This window comes from Halyomorpha halys, unplaced genomic scaffold (genome assembly GCF_000696795.3).
Source record: "Halyomorpha halys isolate HHAL.00 unplaced genomic scaffold, Hhal_1.1 Scaffold518.1, whole genome shotgun sequence".
In the NCBI taxonomy this organism is placed as follows: domain Eukaryota; kingdom Metazoa; phylum Arthropoda; class Insecta; order Hemiptera; family Pentatomidae; genus Halyomorpha; species Halyomorpha halys.
The window spans coordinates 213,232-228,984 of NW_027110901.1; the positions used below are offsets into that span (position 1 = coordinate 213,232).

At 30.1% G+C, this 15,753-nt stretch overlaps 2 protein-coding genes across 5 annotated transcripts in view; one reads left to right on the forward strand and one right to left on the reverse strand.

The window, feature by feature from the left end:
- Window positions 1-2,086: 2,086 nt before the first annotated feature.
- LOC106683792 (RWD domain-containing protein 4) lies at window positions 2,087-4,216 on the forward strand. The gene is made up of 4 exons (XM_014425481.3): window positions 2,087-2,333; window positions 2,402-2,511; window positions 2,598-2,766; window positions 3,775-4,216. The coding sequence occupies exons 1-4, from the start codon at window positions 2,235-2,237 to the stop codon at window positions 4,009-4,011; spliced, it is 615 nt and encodes a 204-aa protein (XP_014280967.1). The 5' UTR covers window positions 2,087-2,234; the 3' UTR covers window positions 4,012-4,216.
- A 3,582-nt stretch (window positions 4,217-7,798) lies between these two features.
- dom (domino) overlaps window positions 7,799-15,753 on the reverse strand; it is a 74,057-nt gene continuing 66,102 nt past the window's right edge. For 3 of the 4 annotated variants that reach the window (XM_014425487.2, XM_014425486.2, XM_014425490.2), the window contains exons 39-46: window positions 15,068-15,246; window positions 13,179-13,307; window positions 11,549-11,653; window positions 11,177-11,311; window positions 10,217-10,342; window positions 8,833-8,964; window positions 8,227-8,358; window positions 7,799-8,022 (exon numbers count right to left, since the gene is read on the reverse strand). In XM_014425487.2, coding sequence (XP_014280973.1) covers window positions 8,008-8,022; window positions 8,227-8,358; window positions 8,833-8,964; window positions 10,217-10,342; window positions 11,177-11,311; window positions 11,549-11,653; window positions 13,179-13,307; window positions 15,068-15,246 — 953 coding nt within the window. In that variant the 3' untranslated portion in view covers window positions 7,799-8,007. The remainder of the gene's footprint in view (window positions 8,023-8,226; window positions 8,359-8,832; window positions 8,965-10,216; window positions 10,343-11,176; window positions 11,312-11,548; window positions 11,654-13,178; window positions 13,308-15,067; window positions 15,247-15,753) is intronic. The other variant, XM_014425489.2, reaches the window with a different exon arrangement.

Here is a 15,753-nt window from a genome sequence, read left to right on the forward strand (position 1 = left end):
ACCTTTAACCCGAACAACCAAAGAAGGGAATCCGATGAGTGCGTGTGTGTCTGTAATATGTGTGCGTGCATAAGTATTAGTAATGCATAGCAAAGAATGTTTATATTGGTCTTAATGAAAGGAAAATGGTTTAATTGCATTCATTGGATATTTATGCCTATAATCAAAATAATTCAATTGTTTTATGTAAGGTATGCCCGGGATTGATAGTTACATAGTTCTCGAACCAGCAGCCTTAGTGGGCCACCCGATATACTTTTTACAATATGACATGAAATAAAGTCATTATAAAATTTAAAAAAGATTATAAAGGAAGAAAAGAACAAAATCAACAATCAATCTTTAAAAATGAAATGGCCTTTAAAAAAATCTTAAAAACCTTTTTTATTTCTTTTTAATTTAGAGTAGAACTGAACTTCTCAATTACACTGATATTAATAATAAAACTCATTACAAAGAAAACGGGTCCCTCAAAGTTTCAGTTTTTAAAACTTTCTGTGTGAAAAGTCTTTATAATCTGTCCTAGATGAGAGGTAATTTTAGTAAAGTATTTCTAAACTTTGATAGAAATGGGCTTATGGCTGTATTAAAGATGTTTGTTTGTTTTTTTTCTAACCTTTCGAAAACCACTAAAAATTCATAGTGGTTTTTGGTTATTTAAGGTCCAAAAAAATCATTGATACAAAACCTTAGAATTAGATTCTCAATTGAAAATACTCCTTTCAATTGGAAAGGAGTATTCAGTATAGAGTAACTATTCAGTCTAACACCCTGTATATTTGGACTTCAAGTTTTGTAGTTAGAGCCTATAAATTTTTATACATACAAAGATAAGGACTCTGTGTTCTCTTCTAAGACCAGCCAATAATTCAAATTGTCTATTTAAGATAAGGAAATGAGGAGTTATGAATTTGCTAAGTAAAAAAAAATCATAATATACTTTAGAAGGGTAAAGTAAACCAGAATAACAAATATCTAAGAATTAATGCTTGACATACAAAATCTCTGAATCAGGTAAAAAAAAAAAAACCTGTACTCATTATTATAGAGTAGCCAGGGATACCAATGCGAAAATTAGCAATTATTAAGTCTGTTGTAAGGACCACTTTTGATGGTCAGCAGCATGGGCAGTAAAGATATCATGTTCTCACATTAATAATGTTAAGCATGAACATTTCTCCCCCTCTCCATAAACGCCAAGTTAGAACTGTTCCTTACTGTCAAAACATTGAGTCTGAGCAAGGGCTGTTTTGAACTGGTTATAGTTCAAGTATGCATAGTACATTAATCCTGAACTAGATGCTACCAAGTTCAGGTTTCAGGTTGAACAGAAACACAAACGCCACAAGACAAGCCTGATGCGGAAGGGAACTCAACTGGCTATGCATTGAATTGGTGGGGGCACATATACGAATTGGTTTCAATGTTATTAACGACCTTACAGAGCAACTTGGCAGTTATCAATTTTATTCTAACGACCACTTATCAAATCCTAGAATAGGATTCCATTCACAGTAGCTATTGTACACCCGACGATGTGAGATCCACTTCCACCTACTGCAGATTAGCAGGTTTCGTCTTCAAAAAAAATTATTTCTATTCACTGAATCTAAATTTTAAATGAATCGAACGATTCAAAATAAACTAAGTCTATTAGTTACAATAAATAGTACACTAATGTAGTAAAAATAAAAAGGATTGCAGCAGAAAGTCTTAGCCATGTATATTGGCATCGTTTTTTATTGTTAAACATAGGTAATGTATATGGCACAAAAGATTTATAAAGATATAGATGGGGACAAAATATAATAATAACGAATAAACATTAAGATATGTATCTGAATCTTATTGGATATTCAAACAGAAACGTCAATTAACAAATTCTTTAATTTAAATTCTATCTTTTCAAAGAGAGTTACCCCTTAATTAGAATCGTTCTTGAACGACGGATAAAATCTAAGCCAATAAAGGTAAAATAGGAAACCTATCTAGACGTTAATCATGTAACCTGCCACTTAGCCATGCAGTACCTTAGAACAGTTTATTATATATTAATTTTTGGAAGTTATTTATTATAATTGAAGTGCCATGTAGGTTTTATCTTCAGTTTTCAATTTGCTGTTTTTTTTTTACACATTGAAGCTATAAATTAAGTTATAGTAGCCAACTGTTGTGTTTATTTTCCTTTTATCTGGATTTTGTTTTACTTTTTATTTTCCCCTTTCAAAATTGTTATGGAGGAATTACAAGACGAAGAACGGGAAGTTATTTTGTCAATATATGACTGTGATCCCGCATTTAAACAGCTATCCCCAGTCACTTATCAATACAAGGTAGATAGATAGTGTAATTTTGTATTATTTGTTTGTTATGAGTTTAGTGAATTTGATTGTTTATTAAGTTTGGTGAGGAAGGCGATCCCAGGTCCTTCTTGCTTGAAATTGTTTGGGGTAAAGAATATCCCAATGAAGTTCCTAATGTCAACATGAATACTTTTTATAACAAGCACATGTGAGTAAAATTGTGTTCATGAGTTTTCTTACAATCTATTTTTAATTACTGTTATGATATTTTCTTTTTATAATTATATTTTTCAGCAATGAATCAACTAAGAAAAAAGTTTGTGAATATGTGTGTAATGAAGCACTTAATTTAGTTGGAAATGCAATGACTTACTCCTTATTTGAAGGTGTTAAGGAAAAATACCTGGACTTAATTGTTGATGATCCTGATTGCAAATTAAGTCCTGATAGCCCTGAAGATAATGTAAGATTTATCTTTAATATATATATTTAAGATATTAAACTTATGTATCTGTATAGTAGAATTGGATCCACACTATTTTGAACTGGGGCTCTTTCCCAATTTACTCAGCCATCATGACTGTATTGGCGTTGGTGTATTTGATGATTTCATAATTTTTTTTAAGAGAAGATGGTCGGGGGTGCGGTCATACACAGATAGATACACAAATAAACTAAACTTATTTATTTGAGAAACGTTAGCTCAAATTGAGCTAACGTTTCGACCTGAATTTCAGGGCTGAAAACACAAAAAAATGAGATAACAACCATAAATCAGATAAACATTATAAGAAAAAGAAAATAATAATAACTAAAACTTAGAATAACTTTGTTATATATATTTTCATGTTTGTTTATTATTTTATTTTCATATTTCTCTGAATTATGATTATCTCATTTTTTGTTTTTTCAGCTCTAACAAACCTGAAATTCAGGTCATAACATCAGCACAAATAAATAAGTTTTGTATATCTTTGATGGCTGTACCCCTGACCATCTCGTATTAATCTATTGTCAACTATTAACTCCTCATAATAATTTTTTTATAATTTAATTTTGTAATGTTTATTTATTTTTCAATATGTATCTATATAATTGAATTTACAATGAAATCTTCAAGAGTTCTGACTTTAAATTGCTTTCTTTCAGTTTTGGTGTTAAATTATGTTATAAGTTTTATCTCTATATAGGTAATAATAATTCGTTCGAATTACACATATTTTTCCCCTCAATATTTGAGAAGCTCCACATCAAAATGCATTTTGTCCATTTTTATTATTGTCAGACCACTAATCTTTGATTCAGTTAAAAAAACTTGGATGCAATTGATTTTACTGTGAACAAAAAACTTCTAAACTCTGCAATCAGTGCAAGATAGGAATATGATCCAAAATATTTTATGCTTTGAACTCAAGTCAAAAATAATTTACTATTTCTGTGCAACCTAGTGAGTATTAATTACTTATTTCAGGATGTTAATGAAGACGATGAAGATGATGATGACGATGATGATGAAAGTAAGGAACTAGAGCAAGGTACCAGTCAGAAAAAAGATAAGAAATGTCACTTGACAAAGGCTCAGAAAAGGAAGCAATGGAATAGAGTCGATTGTCATGGAGAAAGGCCGAGAGGGTGGAATTGGATTGACGTTATTCACCATTTGTCTCAAACTGGTCCTAAAAATCCTGAGAATCAAGCCTCTTCCTAAGAAATAGTTAAAATTGCAATAGATTTATGTGATTTGTATAATAAAAAAAATTTTGATACTCGTGCTATAGAATTGATAACGATCTAATTGTTACCAAAATATATAATAGTGAATGAATGTTAAATATTATTTAATTATACATCCTGTACTGTGTGTTCATTAAATGCCGAATAAATCAATAAAAAGAACCTTTAATTTTTTTTTATTTATGATTGTGTTTCATATATTTTAATGATATTTCCAATTCAATTCCCATCATTTATTGGGTTAGCCTCAAAACTAGTTCTGTTTCAAGTATAAGTTCCTACAGTTCTTATATTTCATTAATGTGGTGGGGGGATTCAATGATTGTTGGATTCAGAATTTCACCTAGTAATCAAACTCTCAGGTCTTAATTTTGTAATATAACTTTATCATAAGTGATTTTTAAACTAATTAGTTTTAGATCTCCGATGGTGTAAGTTGGCATTTACAAATCAGAGTTTGATTTGCCTGGTTTGACAGGCTACAAATCAGATTTTAACGTAGCCTTGATTTCTTTAAAATATTTTGTTATAATAATATTGGAGTATCATTAATAAATGTTGTTATCGAAATCGATTGAAAATATTTAAACACAATATCGATTTTTTTTTTTTAAGCTTTCTATTAAATTTCTACTCTTTGTAGAAATACCAATATTTTGAATTAATAATATTGGAATATATTTACTAAACTTTGATATCAATAATAATAGGTATGTGAAATATTGGTCGAATGGACACATATTGGACCCCATGTTGTAAGGCTCTAAAGTTGACTCTTTTGGTGACAATGCACTTAATTTCATCCTATAATCATTTCTTGAATTCTTGATTTTTAAAAATTAAATTCCCCCATTTAATTTTACTAAATCCAAATCAATTTTACTTTTTAATATAAAAATATTTGAAACAAAAAATATCTGGTGTACACTCAGGTAACTAATAGACCCAACCTGGCGCAACCTAACTGCTGAGTCTTGAACCACCATTGACTTCAGCCAAACTAGCATATTTTTATTTGTAATAAATGTGTTAATACCTTTGTTATTGTTGTTGCTGAAGTTGTCTACAAAAAAAAAAAATATGTACCGTCGAAGTGTCAGGGTCGCAGTAGTTTGTAAGGAAGTACTGTTATTAGACTGGTTGTGCTAAGAGGTGATTTGGTCAAAATCACGCTTGACTGCCAGATTTTTACCAATTTAAGGGTATCCACTTTATGAGGCCAAGTAGACCCCGGAGAGCCCCCCCAAACCCACAGGGCTGACTCATGGCTACAATAAAACAGAAAATAATTATCTGCCACAGCTAGATTCGAACAGTTGTGTATAACCATTTATTATTATATTGTATTACTAGACTTAATAAAGATCACAATTGAATCGTCTGTTTCACTAAAACCTGTTTGTTAATAAGTAGCGTCTCTTATTGGCGTTTTTAAGTCCAGAAGTACCACAAGGGCAATAAACTAAAATCCACCTCACAGATTCAATTCACCTTCCTTAGTAAGCAGAGTAATAATGTACATTAGTGGATCAGTATATTTCAACTCTATTTTTAGAAATATGCATTGTAGTATTATCAAGCTTTGCATTCTCTGGATCTCTCCACATTCCTTTACCTATTAGAGTACCCTTACCAAGTTGGAGAGGAACACTCCTCGCCCCTCTCTGTCCTTTTGTCAGGATCTACAGCAAATGCCTGTAGAACTGGTTATCCTCTCGATTATATGATTATGAATACCTTACAGAGAGAAATAAACATTGCTGCAAGGACTAAACCTTTGGAAATTTCATCTCCTACAGTACCAGGAATTATCTTACTGAGTAGAGTTTTCATGCTTTGAGGATTAATGGTAACCTATTAGATATGCCTCTGAACCAATTAAGTATTGATTCTGATCCCTTTTAAGTTAAGCTCTTTCCTGTAACGAATCTATATTTAACAATGACTTAAACAATAGGAGAGCATAAATACATTTTTTGTATTACATTTTGTTGAAAGATGGAAGAGATAGGGTGATTAAAACTGTCTTAAGGACAAGAATCCCGACTATAAATAATAATCCAAATACTTAGTACATGATTAGATGGACACATATTTTCAAAGGCGTTTGATCTATTTTTACATATTTAATGAAGAATATTATAATTTAATTTCACCTTCCTTCCATTATTATACTTAGTAAATTTTGTATATAATTTTTTCACTTTCTTGAGGCTGGTTATTATGTTTAAATAAAATGAATTTTATCCAATTGAAGTCTCAAAACAATCTTTATTTCTTTATAAGTCAAACGCTTCGGCCATCCTCAAGGACAATCTTAAATACAAATTTCAGATTGCCCTTGAGGATGGTCAAATTGGCCAAAACGTTGTACTTATAAAGAAATATAGGTGGTTTTGATACTTAAATTGGATAAAATTTATTTGATTTAAACAATTAGTAAATTTTTTGTAAGAACGGTGGAATCTTGCTGACCCAGATTACTCTATAATCCAAACCAAAGTAGGGATGTTTAAACAGTATTGAAGAGCTTAAATTTAAGTTCCACCACCTAAAGTAGATGAAATAACTAGTGACAAAATGAAATATTGGATCAATGGAAAGAAGATGAATGGGAACTTCGAGCAGATGAAGAAATAATTTCCAATGTCTTAGAAAGTCATGAAGAGCAAGATGAAGTAGAAGAAAACACACAAAGAATTTGTACCGTTTCAACAAATGCATCTAGTGGGTAGAAAAAAAATTATTAAGTGCCAAGTTAAGTGAGTAATTTTTAAATTACATATCTTTTTCAAAATTAGATTGGGGAAAACATATTTAATATAGTTTTAATTGCATCTTCAGATTCTATTACTGAAGTAGATGCAGTCAGAGGCTTTGAAAATGATTTCAAGTTTCAAGGAAATGAAAATTTCACAAGGAAATAGTTCAAGAATAAATTTATAACTATTGATTTTTTAATTATGAAGTAACTTTTTTTTGCCACATAATCCAAATTTTTTGCTAATTCAAACCCTCTTAGTTCTAATTACCAAGCATCGACTATAATAATAATTATTAAAATATTGTAGCGAACTAAGATAATTTCATAATAAGGTAAGGTTTTATCTGCATCTTAAAAAATTGCATACCTCTTTTAGCGATTACCTCAATTTAAGTATGATCTCTAGTTTGAGAGGCAATAAATATAACTGCATCTTGAAAAGTTACATACCCTTTCTTGCGATTATCTCAATTGAAGTATAATCTGTAGTTTAGCAGGCAATGAATATAACTTCATTTTGAAAAATTACACACCTCTTCTAGCGATTATCTCAATTTAAGTATAATCTCTAGTTTAAGAGGTAAAATTGAATGTAAAGAATAAGATATTAAATTTTAAATTTCAATAAATAATATTTTAAAATATATTTTTAAAGAATGCATACAAAATTTCAAAAACGAAAACTAAGTTCTTTTTCTAACAACTAACGTTTTGAGAAGTCTGGTACGATATTTACAAATAACTCAAGGAGTAGAGTGTATTAACAAAATACAAATAACAGGCTAATTAGTTAGCTACAATTTTCAAGTTTCATAGAAACAAAAATTCATGGAAAAATAAAGATTATACGCTAATTACAATTTTATGAATTTTGTACAGCAAATGTAAGTACGAAATTAAGCAAAAAATAAAAATAAAATTATATATAATACAAGTATTTACATTTTTGTTTTCATGAAAAAATTATGATTACTACTACCCTAAAATACATACATAATAAATTCTCAGACTTTTATTACAAAAAAACTATGAAATATAGTAATACAAATTAAAACAATAATATACATACATACATAAATACAATTTGAAATCGTTTAAAAAGTAAAAATAAACAGTTTGTGTAGCAATATAATCATAGGTTTTCATGATTATATTTTATAAGTATTTTCTATACAATATATCTACAGGATATTTCTTCTAATCTTCTCATTGAGGCTGGTTCTAAAAATTTAAAGAAAAATAAGAAATGAATACTTGTTTAAAATTAAAACACTTAAAAGTACAAATTTTATTATTTAGTGGAATGTTGATGTGTGATCATAAAATGATTTAGTATGGACATAAGAAATAAATATTAAAACAAAAATTGATGTTTATATAATAGATGATATAAGCCAGATGTTTAAAAAAAAAGAAGGTATTTACCGCATCATGTTGAGGGGGCAGAGTAAGTACAGTAGGAGCTTGTGAGACGGCTACTGCCACTATTGGAGTAGCGGAAGTTTGTATTCTGACAGGTTGTCTAACAGCGCCTCCACCTTGAAGAACGGCTGAAACCTAATTTAAAACATGTCTTTAATTTTCCGGAAATTGTCTTTGCAAATATAAGCTAAATAATCAAATTTACAACTTCAATTGAAATCATAACAGTAAAGGAGCATAATAATACCATATTATTGTCTTAATTATCCCAATATTTATAACTATATAATATATGAGTGAATATAATAATTAAACTTTAAATTTAAAATTCTAAAATACATGTCAAGGCCAATTCTGGTACACAATCAATAATTGTAACTTCAAAAAAGGCAACCTCTGCGACTGAAATGTCGAAATTCTTGAGTCATGTAATTTCTCCTCCAAAATGAAGGAAGTTTTAATTAATTTAAATTTTAAAAAATACAATTGAAATATCATATGGAGGGACAAGAATATAACGTTATTCACCAAAAGATTTAATCAAAACGATATCATGATATTTAAAAATAAAAATCAAATTTCAGATTTAGATAATCGCTAATATTTTACCTGAGTAAGTATTGCCTGCTGTTGCTGGGAAGTTGTTGGTTTGATTGTACTGGTAAGCTGAGTTCCAGCTCTGCTAGTAGCCTCAAGCGTTGTTACACCTCGATTGGCATTCGAGCTATTCCCAGCTACTACCTACAAAATTACAAAATATCTGTAATCCAATGGTCCAGATAATAAATCGAATTTCGTACAAACAACATAGGTCATATAGTTTAAATAAAATAATTTGTATTCAAGTTAAGTCTCAAAACACTCATTATTTCTTTAAATGGCTAATGTTTAATGTTAGCCATCCTCAAGGACAATCTTATATATAAATTTACACCTCACATCCGATAACTTTAAAACTATTGCAAGCTATTCTGACCAGATCCTTAATTTCAGTCAAATCATCTATTTTGTCACTTTTCCATTAAATTTTAAAAGTTTTAATAAGTTAACTTAATACTAAATTATTTTATTTAAATAATAAAAACAAGTCTCAAGGAAGTGAAAAGATTATACATAAAATATACATTATGTAGGTTTAGTCAAGTTAATTATAATTTGTAGTAGATATTTTGAAGAAAACAAATTCTAATTGACTATGGTGGTATAACCGCAAATTTTGACTTATCCATAGTTATATATTTATCGTTTATATTTGCCCACGCTCAGCGGGGAAGGGGGTGAGTTAAAGGGAGAAAAAAGACAAAACAATAAAGAATAAATTGTTCCTTAGGCGCCACGTTATTTTTTCTTGGAAATAACGACAACCCTGAAACAATATAACTGACATATACCTTTATACCCGACCATTGAAGTAGAACACCATAATTTTGAAAAAACAAAACACATACGATAACATTTCTCATATGGTGCTATTTCGGTTCAAACAGTAAAGTCACAGGGGCTGATAAACTATTACCTCTTTACATTGAACGGTCATAACTTATCCAAAAATCAAAACTGTCACCTTCAAAAACCAAAACCCACTCCTCTAAACATATCGCTCGTGTTTTGTTTTTCCCAAAACTGTAACAACTCTTGTCTACGCAGATCTAGCCAGTATTTTTATTTCACCATGACAACCGTAACACCCCTTGTCTACCCAGATATTGCCAGTGTTTTTATTTCACCATGGCAACCGTAACTCCCTTGTCTACGCAGATATCGCCACTGTTTTTATTTCACCATGGCAACCGTAACAGTGGTTCTATGTCCGGGATAATACGAAAAAAAAGAGAGAGAGAAGACGGCATTAATAACATCAACTGAAATTTTACGAAATTATAAGAAAAATATCAATAAAAACATTATTGAGGATTAGTCAAAACGCATGGAATTTATTCATTTCAAAAATGGAAATAAATAATTCTTTAAGTATAAACATGGAGGAACATACACTGACAACATGCTGAGGTTGAACCTGCTTCATAACTTGCTGGATCTGTTGCATAGTGACAGTTGTAGGCATAGACTTCTGAGACTGTACAATTAACTGAGCAGTTGCCCCACCTTTTGTTGCCACCTGCGAATCAATAACAACTTTTAAATTAGCGATAATAGTTAAGACTCAAAAACAAATAACATGAAGATAGTAAGTATTGTTAATTTTTTAATCAAATAGGAACCATGAAGAAAAGTTCTATTTCGTGTAATATAACTAAGGTGTGGAGCTACCTCTAACAGTTACTAGAAAGAACTTTTCAATGTCACAAATATTGATAGTTTAAATAACTGATTAGAAATACTAATTACATTTTACAACAAAAATGTACATACTATAATAATTAAAAATGTATATATTTGTGGGTCTTGAGGATGAGTCAACAATACAACTATGATTAGGCAACATTTCGCAACTTTATTATTTGTATAGTCAGGCCAATTGTCTATTAGAGTGTGTTCTACATTACTGTGATACAAGTTACTCGAGGTTTGTTCCAGAACAGTTCTGCAAACTAGTTAGTTGTATCACAGTAATGGAGAACATACTGTAATAGATGCAAACAATAAATTTGCAAAACGTCACCTAAATATAGTTTTATTATTGAGCGATCATCAAGACCCACAAAAATATATATATATATATATATATATACACAACAGTCAAGAAAAAAGTTATTAATGTACATAAATATTACTGACTTAAGAGTGATATATTTATATATTGATAGAGATTAATGTACTAAAATAAAAGGGTGGTTGGACATATAGAATAGGCATTAGGCGATGGTCAAGCTCTCCTTAGAAAGCTCCAAGCTGCTTCCTCTGAATGTAGCTACAAATACTCAAGCGTGTAGAGCCACCTTACGTACACACTTCTCACTTTTTAAATGTGATATTTAACTGGAAGATGTACCTGTCCAATCTGCGCAACTCTTTGTTGTGGAATTTTTCGGTGCTGTGCAATTAACTGTTGTTGAATTGACAACTGTCTAATCTGCTGAGAACTAACAGCATTTGCCTTTAAACCAGAACCCAGAGCAGCTTTCATCTAAAACAAAATTAGAAAAATGCTTTAGTATTCTAGCAATCTTATATTTTTATTTCATTAAGGTTAGAATATATGAAAGTAATTAGTACCATTTCAGCAACCAAAATTAAATTTTTTACCTTAAACTATGTGAGTAATAGACGAGATGACAGCATTATAAAGAAGCTATTATTTATATTATAAATTACGATAAAGATAAACAAAATTCAGCACAATAATATATTTCTATAAGACTACCTGTGGTAACGTAAGTCCAGTAACAGGCAAAGATGTTGCTGGCACAGTTTTGACTAACGTTGCCACCTGCCCGACCTGTTGTCCAGAGGCAGAAGTTTGCTGTGCCTATACACAATCAACCAATTTTTATAATATAAAAGTAATCCATCTTGCATTCAGGTACGAAACACTCCAAAACTTTAAAAGTTACCTCATAATAGAAAAATAAGAGATCAGATTGATTAATTCATTTTTTATAAGTATATTTACATAAGAGAATATCAGAAAACATCAATTAACCAAAACAATGTTCGAAATCAACTTTGATGCATATTAAAAAAAAGTCATATTAGGTCTCGGTAGATAGAATATGATCTGTCATAACATTAAGTGATACAGAAATGTGATCTGTTGAGATAGCACATTCTAGTGTGATGGAACAAGTGATTAAATTGTATAGAGCTACAAAATATAGTGCCAGTAGTTGTTGACCAAGGTTCATGATCATCCATTTGAACACCATGGCCATGACAATAAGCTATCATCAAGGGAGGTTATTTTTCTAGCTTGCGTTCGGAGAGGTGGGAAAAACTCTAGCACCTCCCTTTCACCTTGTATCGTCCCAAACCATGTTTAGTACTGCCCTAGCTTATACCAACTACAATCGTCCTAGGTTTTGCCGCCTTTAAGGGTTTTTACAATCCTTCAAATTTCTTTTATAATCTAATTAATTCAAATTTATTTTTGGAAACATAAATTTATGTATTATTTTATTTTACATACTTCTAATAACATTTTTTACATGTTTAAAAGGTCATTTATTAATTTTTATTTTTTTTAGATTGTTTTGGATTATTGCACATTGTCTAAATATTCCATAGAAAATATGGTGATATACAATAACTTTCTAGAGTCCTTATTCCATAATTCAGTTTAAAAAATCCCAAAAACATTCATGTATCAGCTGATTGCATACATAGATTCAGTGGCATAGGCGGGTGACGACAATGGTCGCCATGGTTAAAAAAACAGGTATTTAAACTTTATTTGGCTGAATATTACATTTTAAACATTATATAATGGATATTAAAAGAAAACAATTTTAAAAAATTGTGTTTTTAAGTTGTTTTCCAGGGGAGTCCCTGTAGTTAAGGTAACAATAAAGCAGTTCTAATAATAATTCCACATGAAATATGTGCTATGAACTGATGGAACAAGTGATTAAATTGTATAGAGCTACAAAATATAGTGCCAGTAGTTGTTAACCAAGGTTCATGATCATCCATTTTAATGTGATTTTTATTTTTAACTAAAAAAAAAATTGCACCAAAATTAAATAAGAATCAACTTTAGAAAAATCTGTAAAATAAGTACCATAAAGTTTTTATTAACCAAAAAAGTCTACTTTACCTACTTCCACTAACAATAATTTACATACTTGTACATAAACTTAATACAAGTCTCAATTACAGAAAAACATTTACAAAAGCAGTACAGAGCAATAACTGTTAAATATTTGATGCCTTTAAATTATCTAGTTTAAAGTATCCTTTATGGCAAAAAAACTCAAAATCTATTTCAATTTGTAATGATTACATTAAAAAATAAAAATATAAATGTTATAATAAAGTGAAATAATAATAAAACATACATGAATACCAGCTTGGGCTAAAATCTGAGCTGAAGTCAAAGTTCCTTGAGATGAACTTTTTGCTGCTTGTTGCCTCTTCAACAATGCAACCATTTCAGTATCTGATACAGCCCTCGTCACACCCTTAACCTAAGAAACACAAAATAATTCGTAAGATATACAAGAAAATATGAATATGCAGATACATAAGAGGGGGTAACCTATAAAACTCCTGATATTCGTGGAAACTGAATTTAAAGAAAACATAAAAGTTGTAGATTCATTACATTGTATTCCTAACATCAAAGAAACTCAATCCAATGCCTTGTCTTATTTTTTGAAGGGTTTTTCTTCTCTTTCTTCCAATCCATTGTATAGATTCCTGGTAGGAAATTCTAGGATGGTCTCCCACCCTCCTCCCAGTGGGTTAAGCTCCTATTGTTTCCCATGGTTCTCTCTCATCCTCCATTAGATAAATATGACAAAACAACTTTAACAGCCAGTTTTAAGCAAGATCTTAAGTCCCGCTAACTTCAGCTTCTCCCTTATGTATTCTTGATACAGTTTCTCTCTCATTTTTGATACAGTCCTTCCTGCTCTTTCCAAGGCTTCTCCGTCTATTTAGCAACTGTAATCAAGTTGTCTACCCTCATAACCCATCTTTTACTTCCATAAGTAAGGGTTGAAAGGTACTCAGGCACGTATTATTGCTTTTAGGTTTCTTTACCAACATCTCTGTGCCCCATTACAATGTAGCAGACAGGATAATAGGTCTACTTTGCATTGGATATCCGTTATACAACCTCTGGGGTATTTACCAGGTTGCTAATGACTATCCCTACATAAGTAAATTTCTGCAAACTTTAAGTACCTCTCTCGAGGTACTAAATACTAAATCGAAATTTGATTCATTGAACTTATAAGTCCTAAGAGCGAAAATGAAAAATTTTCTTATAAAGATTGATTAAATACTTAAAATTCAAAATAACTTTTGGATAGAACAAGTTTTACATTGGAAAAATGGATATATGCAGCAAATTCAGTACTATAATTAAAAATATAACAACTTTTGCAGGATAAAACTTTGGATATGAGTTTTACGCAAGAAAAAGGACAAGATCAGATTTTTATAATTATATAAAGCATCATAGAAACACTCATGGGGTAAATCTAACATTGCACAGATCTTTAACTGGGGTCTAATAGGTTAATGTTTGTTGATTTAAAATCCTCTATCACATCGATTTTTATAAAAAATCAGTTTTGCAGGTCACACCCCATATATATTCAACAAATTATAATAACAATGATAAATATATTGAGATATGAGAAATAGAAACAACACCAAAACGTTTTGTTCTACAAAGTTATAAAGAGTTTATTATACTTTTAAATTATAATAAAGTAGTTATTACATAAATATAAATCATCTTGGGAAAGCAAAAATATAAAATTAATAAAAATCAATTAAAGCAACATTAATTAAGTAGTAGAGAATTTGGCTCATTTAGATTTCATGATTTCTGCAGAGAAATTTTCAAAAATATGGAAACAGTTCATCTTGAAACCATTAAGAGGTTAGTATGATCAATGTATACTGACATGATTGATTAAAAAAAAAAAAAAAAAAAAAAAAAAAAAAAAAAAAAGAGCAGCTTTTATACATATATTCCTGCCGTTTATGTTAATTATGCCAAAGAAGAGGGGAATACAAACAGATTTATAGTTAATATTTAAACAGCCGATGAATATTAGTATGAGATGCGAGTACAGAAATATAAAATAAATCTGTATACCACTGATGGATGGTTCGCACACCATAAAAAATATAAATCTCCGGAACTCTTGGTTTTTAAACTTTTTCTGGGCAACTTAGCGAAAAATATATATTTTTTAAAATTATAACTCACCTGTTGAACCCTTTGTGTAGGCGTACTGGAGGTAACAGCAACTGAAACTTTCTGAGCTGCGGTAGCAGTTGCTCCACTTCTCGACTGAAGCACCCTCAGTTGTTGTTGTTGCTGTTGCCTCAAGACAGCTTGTTGCTGCCTATAAATCTGGAGCTGAGCGGCGCTTAGTGTTTTAGTACCTAGAACCAATAAAATCAATTTTAAGTTTAAAATGCTAATGAGTAGTCTAAAAAAAAAAAAAATACAAATTAATAAAAACGAAATCTTAAAGAATTTCTTGAGTCTTGAATACTTATTTTCAAAATAAAATATTCTACAAAGGATAATTGTTGAGCAAGACTGCTCAACAAGAGAAATGAACATCTTAAATAATATATTAAAGTGGCAATCAGTACTATGCATTTTCCTTTATTACTTTATTATAGCTTTGCAACGTATTTAGAACAATACTGGCAAACATAACAAATGGGCAGGCTATCACTTTTAGACATTCAATTATCAATTGATTAAAAGTTTTTCCATATGGTAAATTTTATTTATAGTATGCATGTAAGCATTGTAAAACCTTCTACGGCACTATAATTATTGCATATTTACATCTCAAGTCACTATGGTTCAATGCTAAATTTGAGTAAATTAGTACCAAGTTTGTTTTTGTGTCGGTATCTGCTTTTCATTGATTGAAC

What these genes read in the sequence shown, in the direction of transcription:
- LOC106683792 (XM_014425481.3), top strand. Translation starts at nt 2,235, where the DNA reads ATGGAGGAATTACAAGACGAAGAACGGGAAGTTATTTTGTCAATATAT. An exon ending in ACTTTTTATAACAAGCACAT is followed by an intron (nt 2,512 to 2,597) that starts GTGAGTAAAATT and finishes TATATTTTTCAG; the next exon opens with CAATGAATCAACTAAGAAAA. An exon ending in CTGATAGCCCTGAAGATAAT is followed by an intron (nt 2,767 to 3,774) that starts GTAAGATTTATC and finishes TACTTATTTCAG; the next exon opens with GATGTTAATGAAGACGATGA.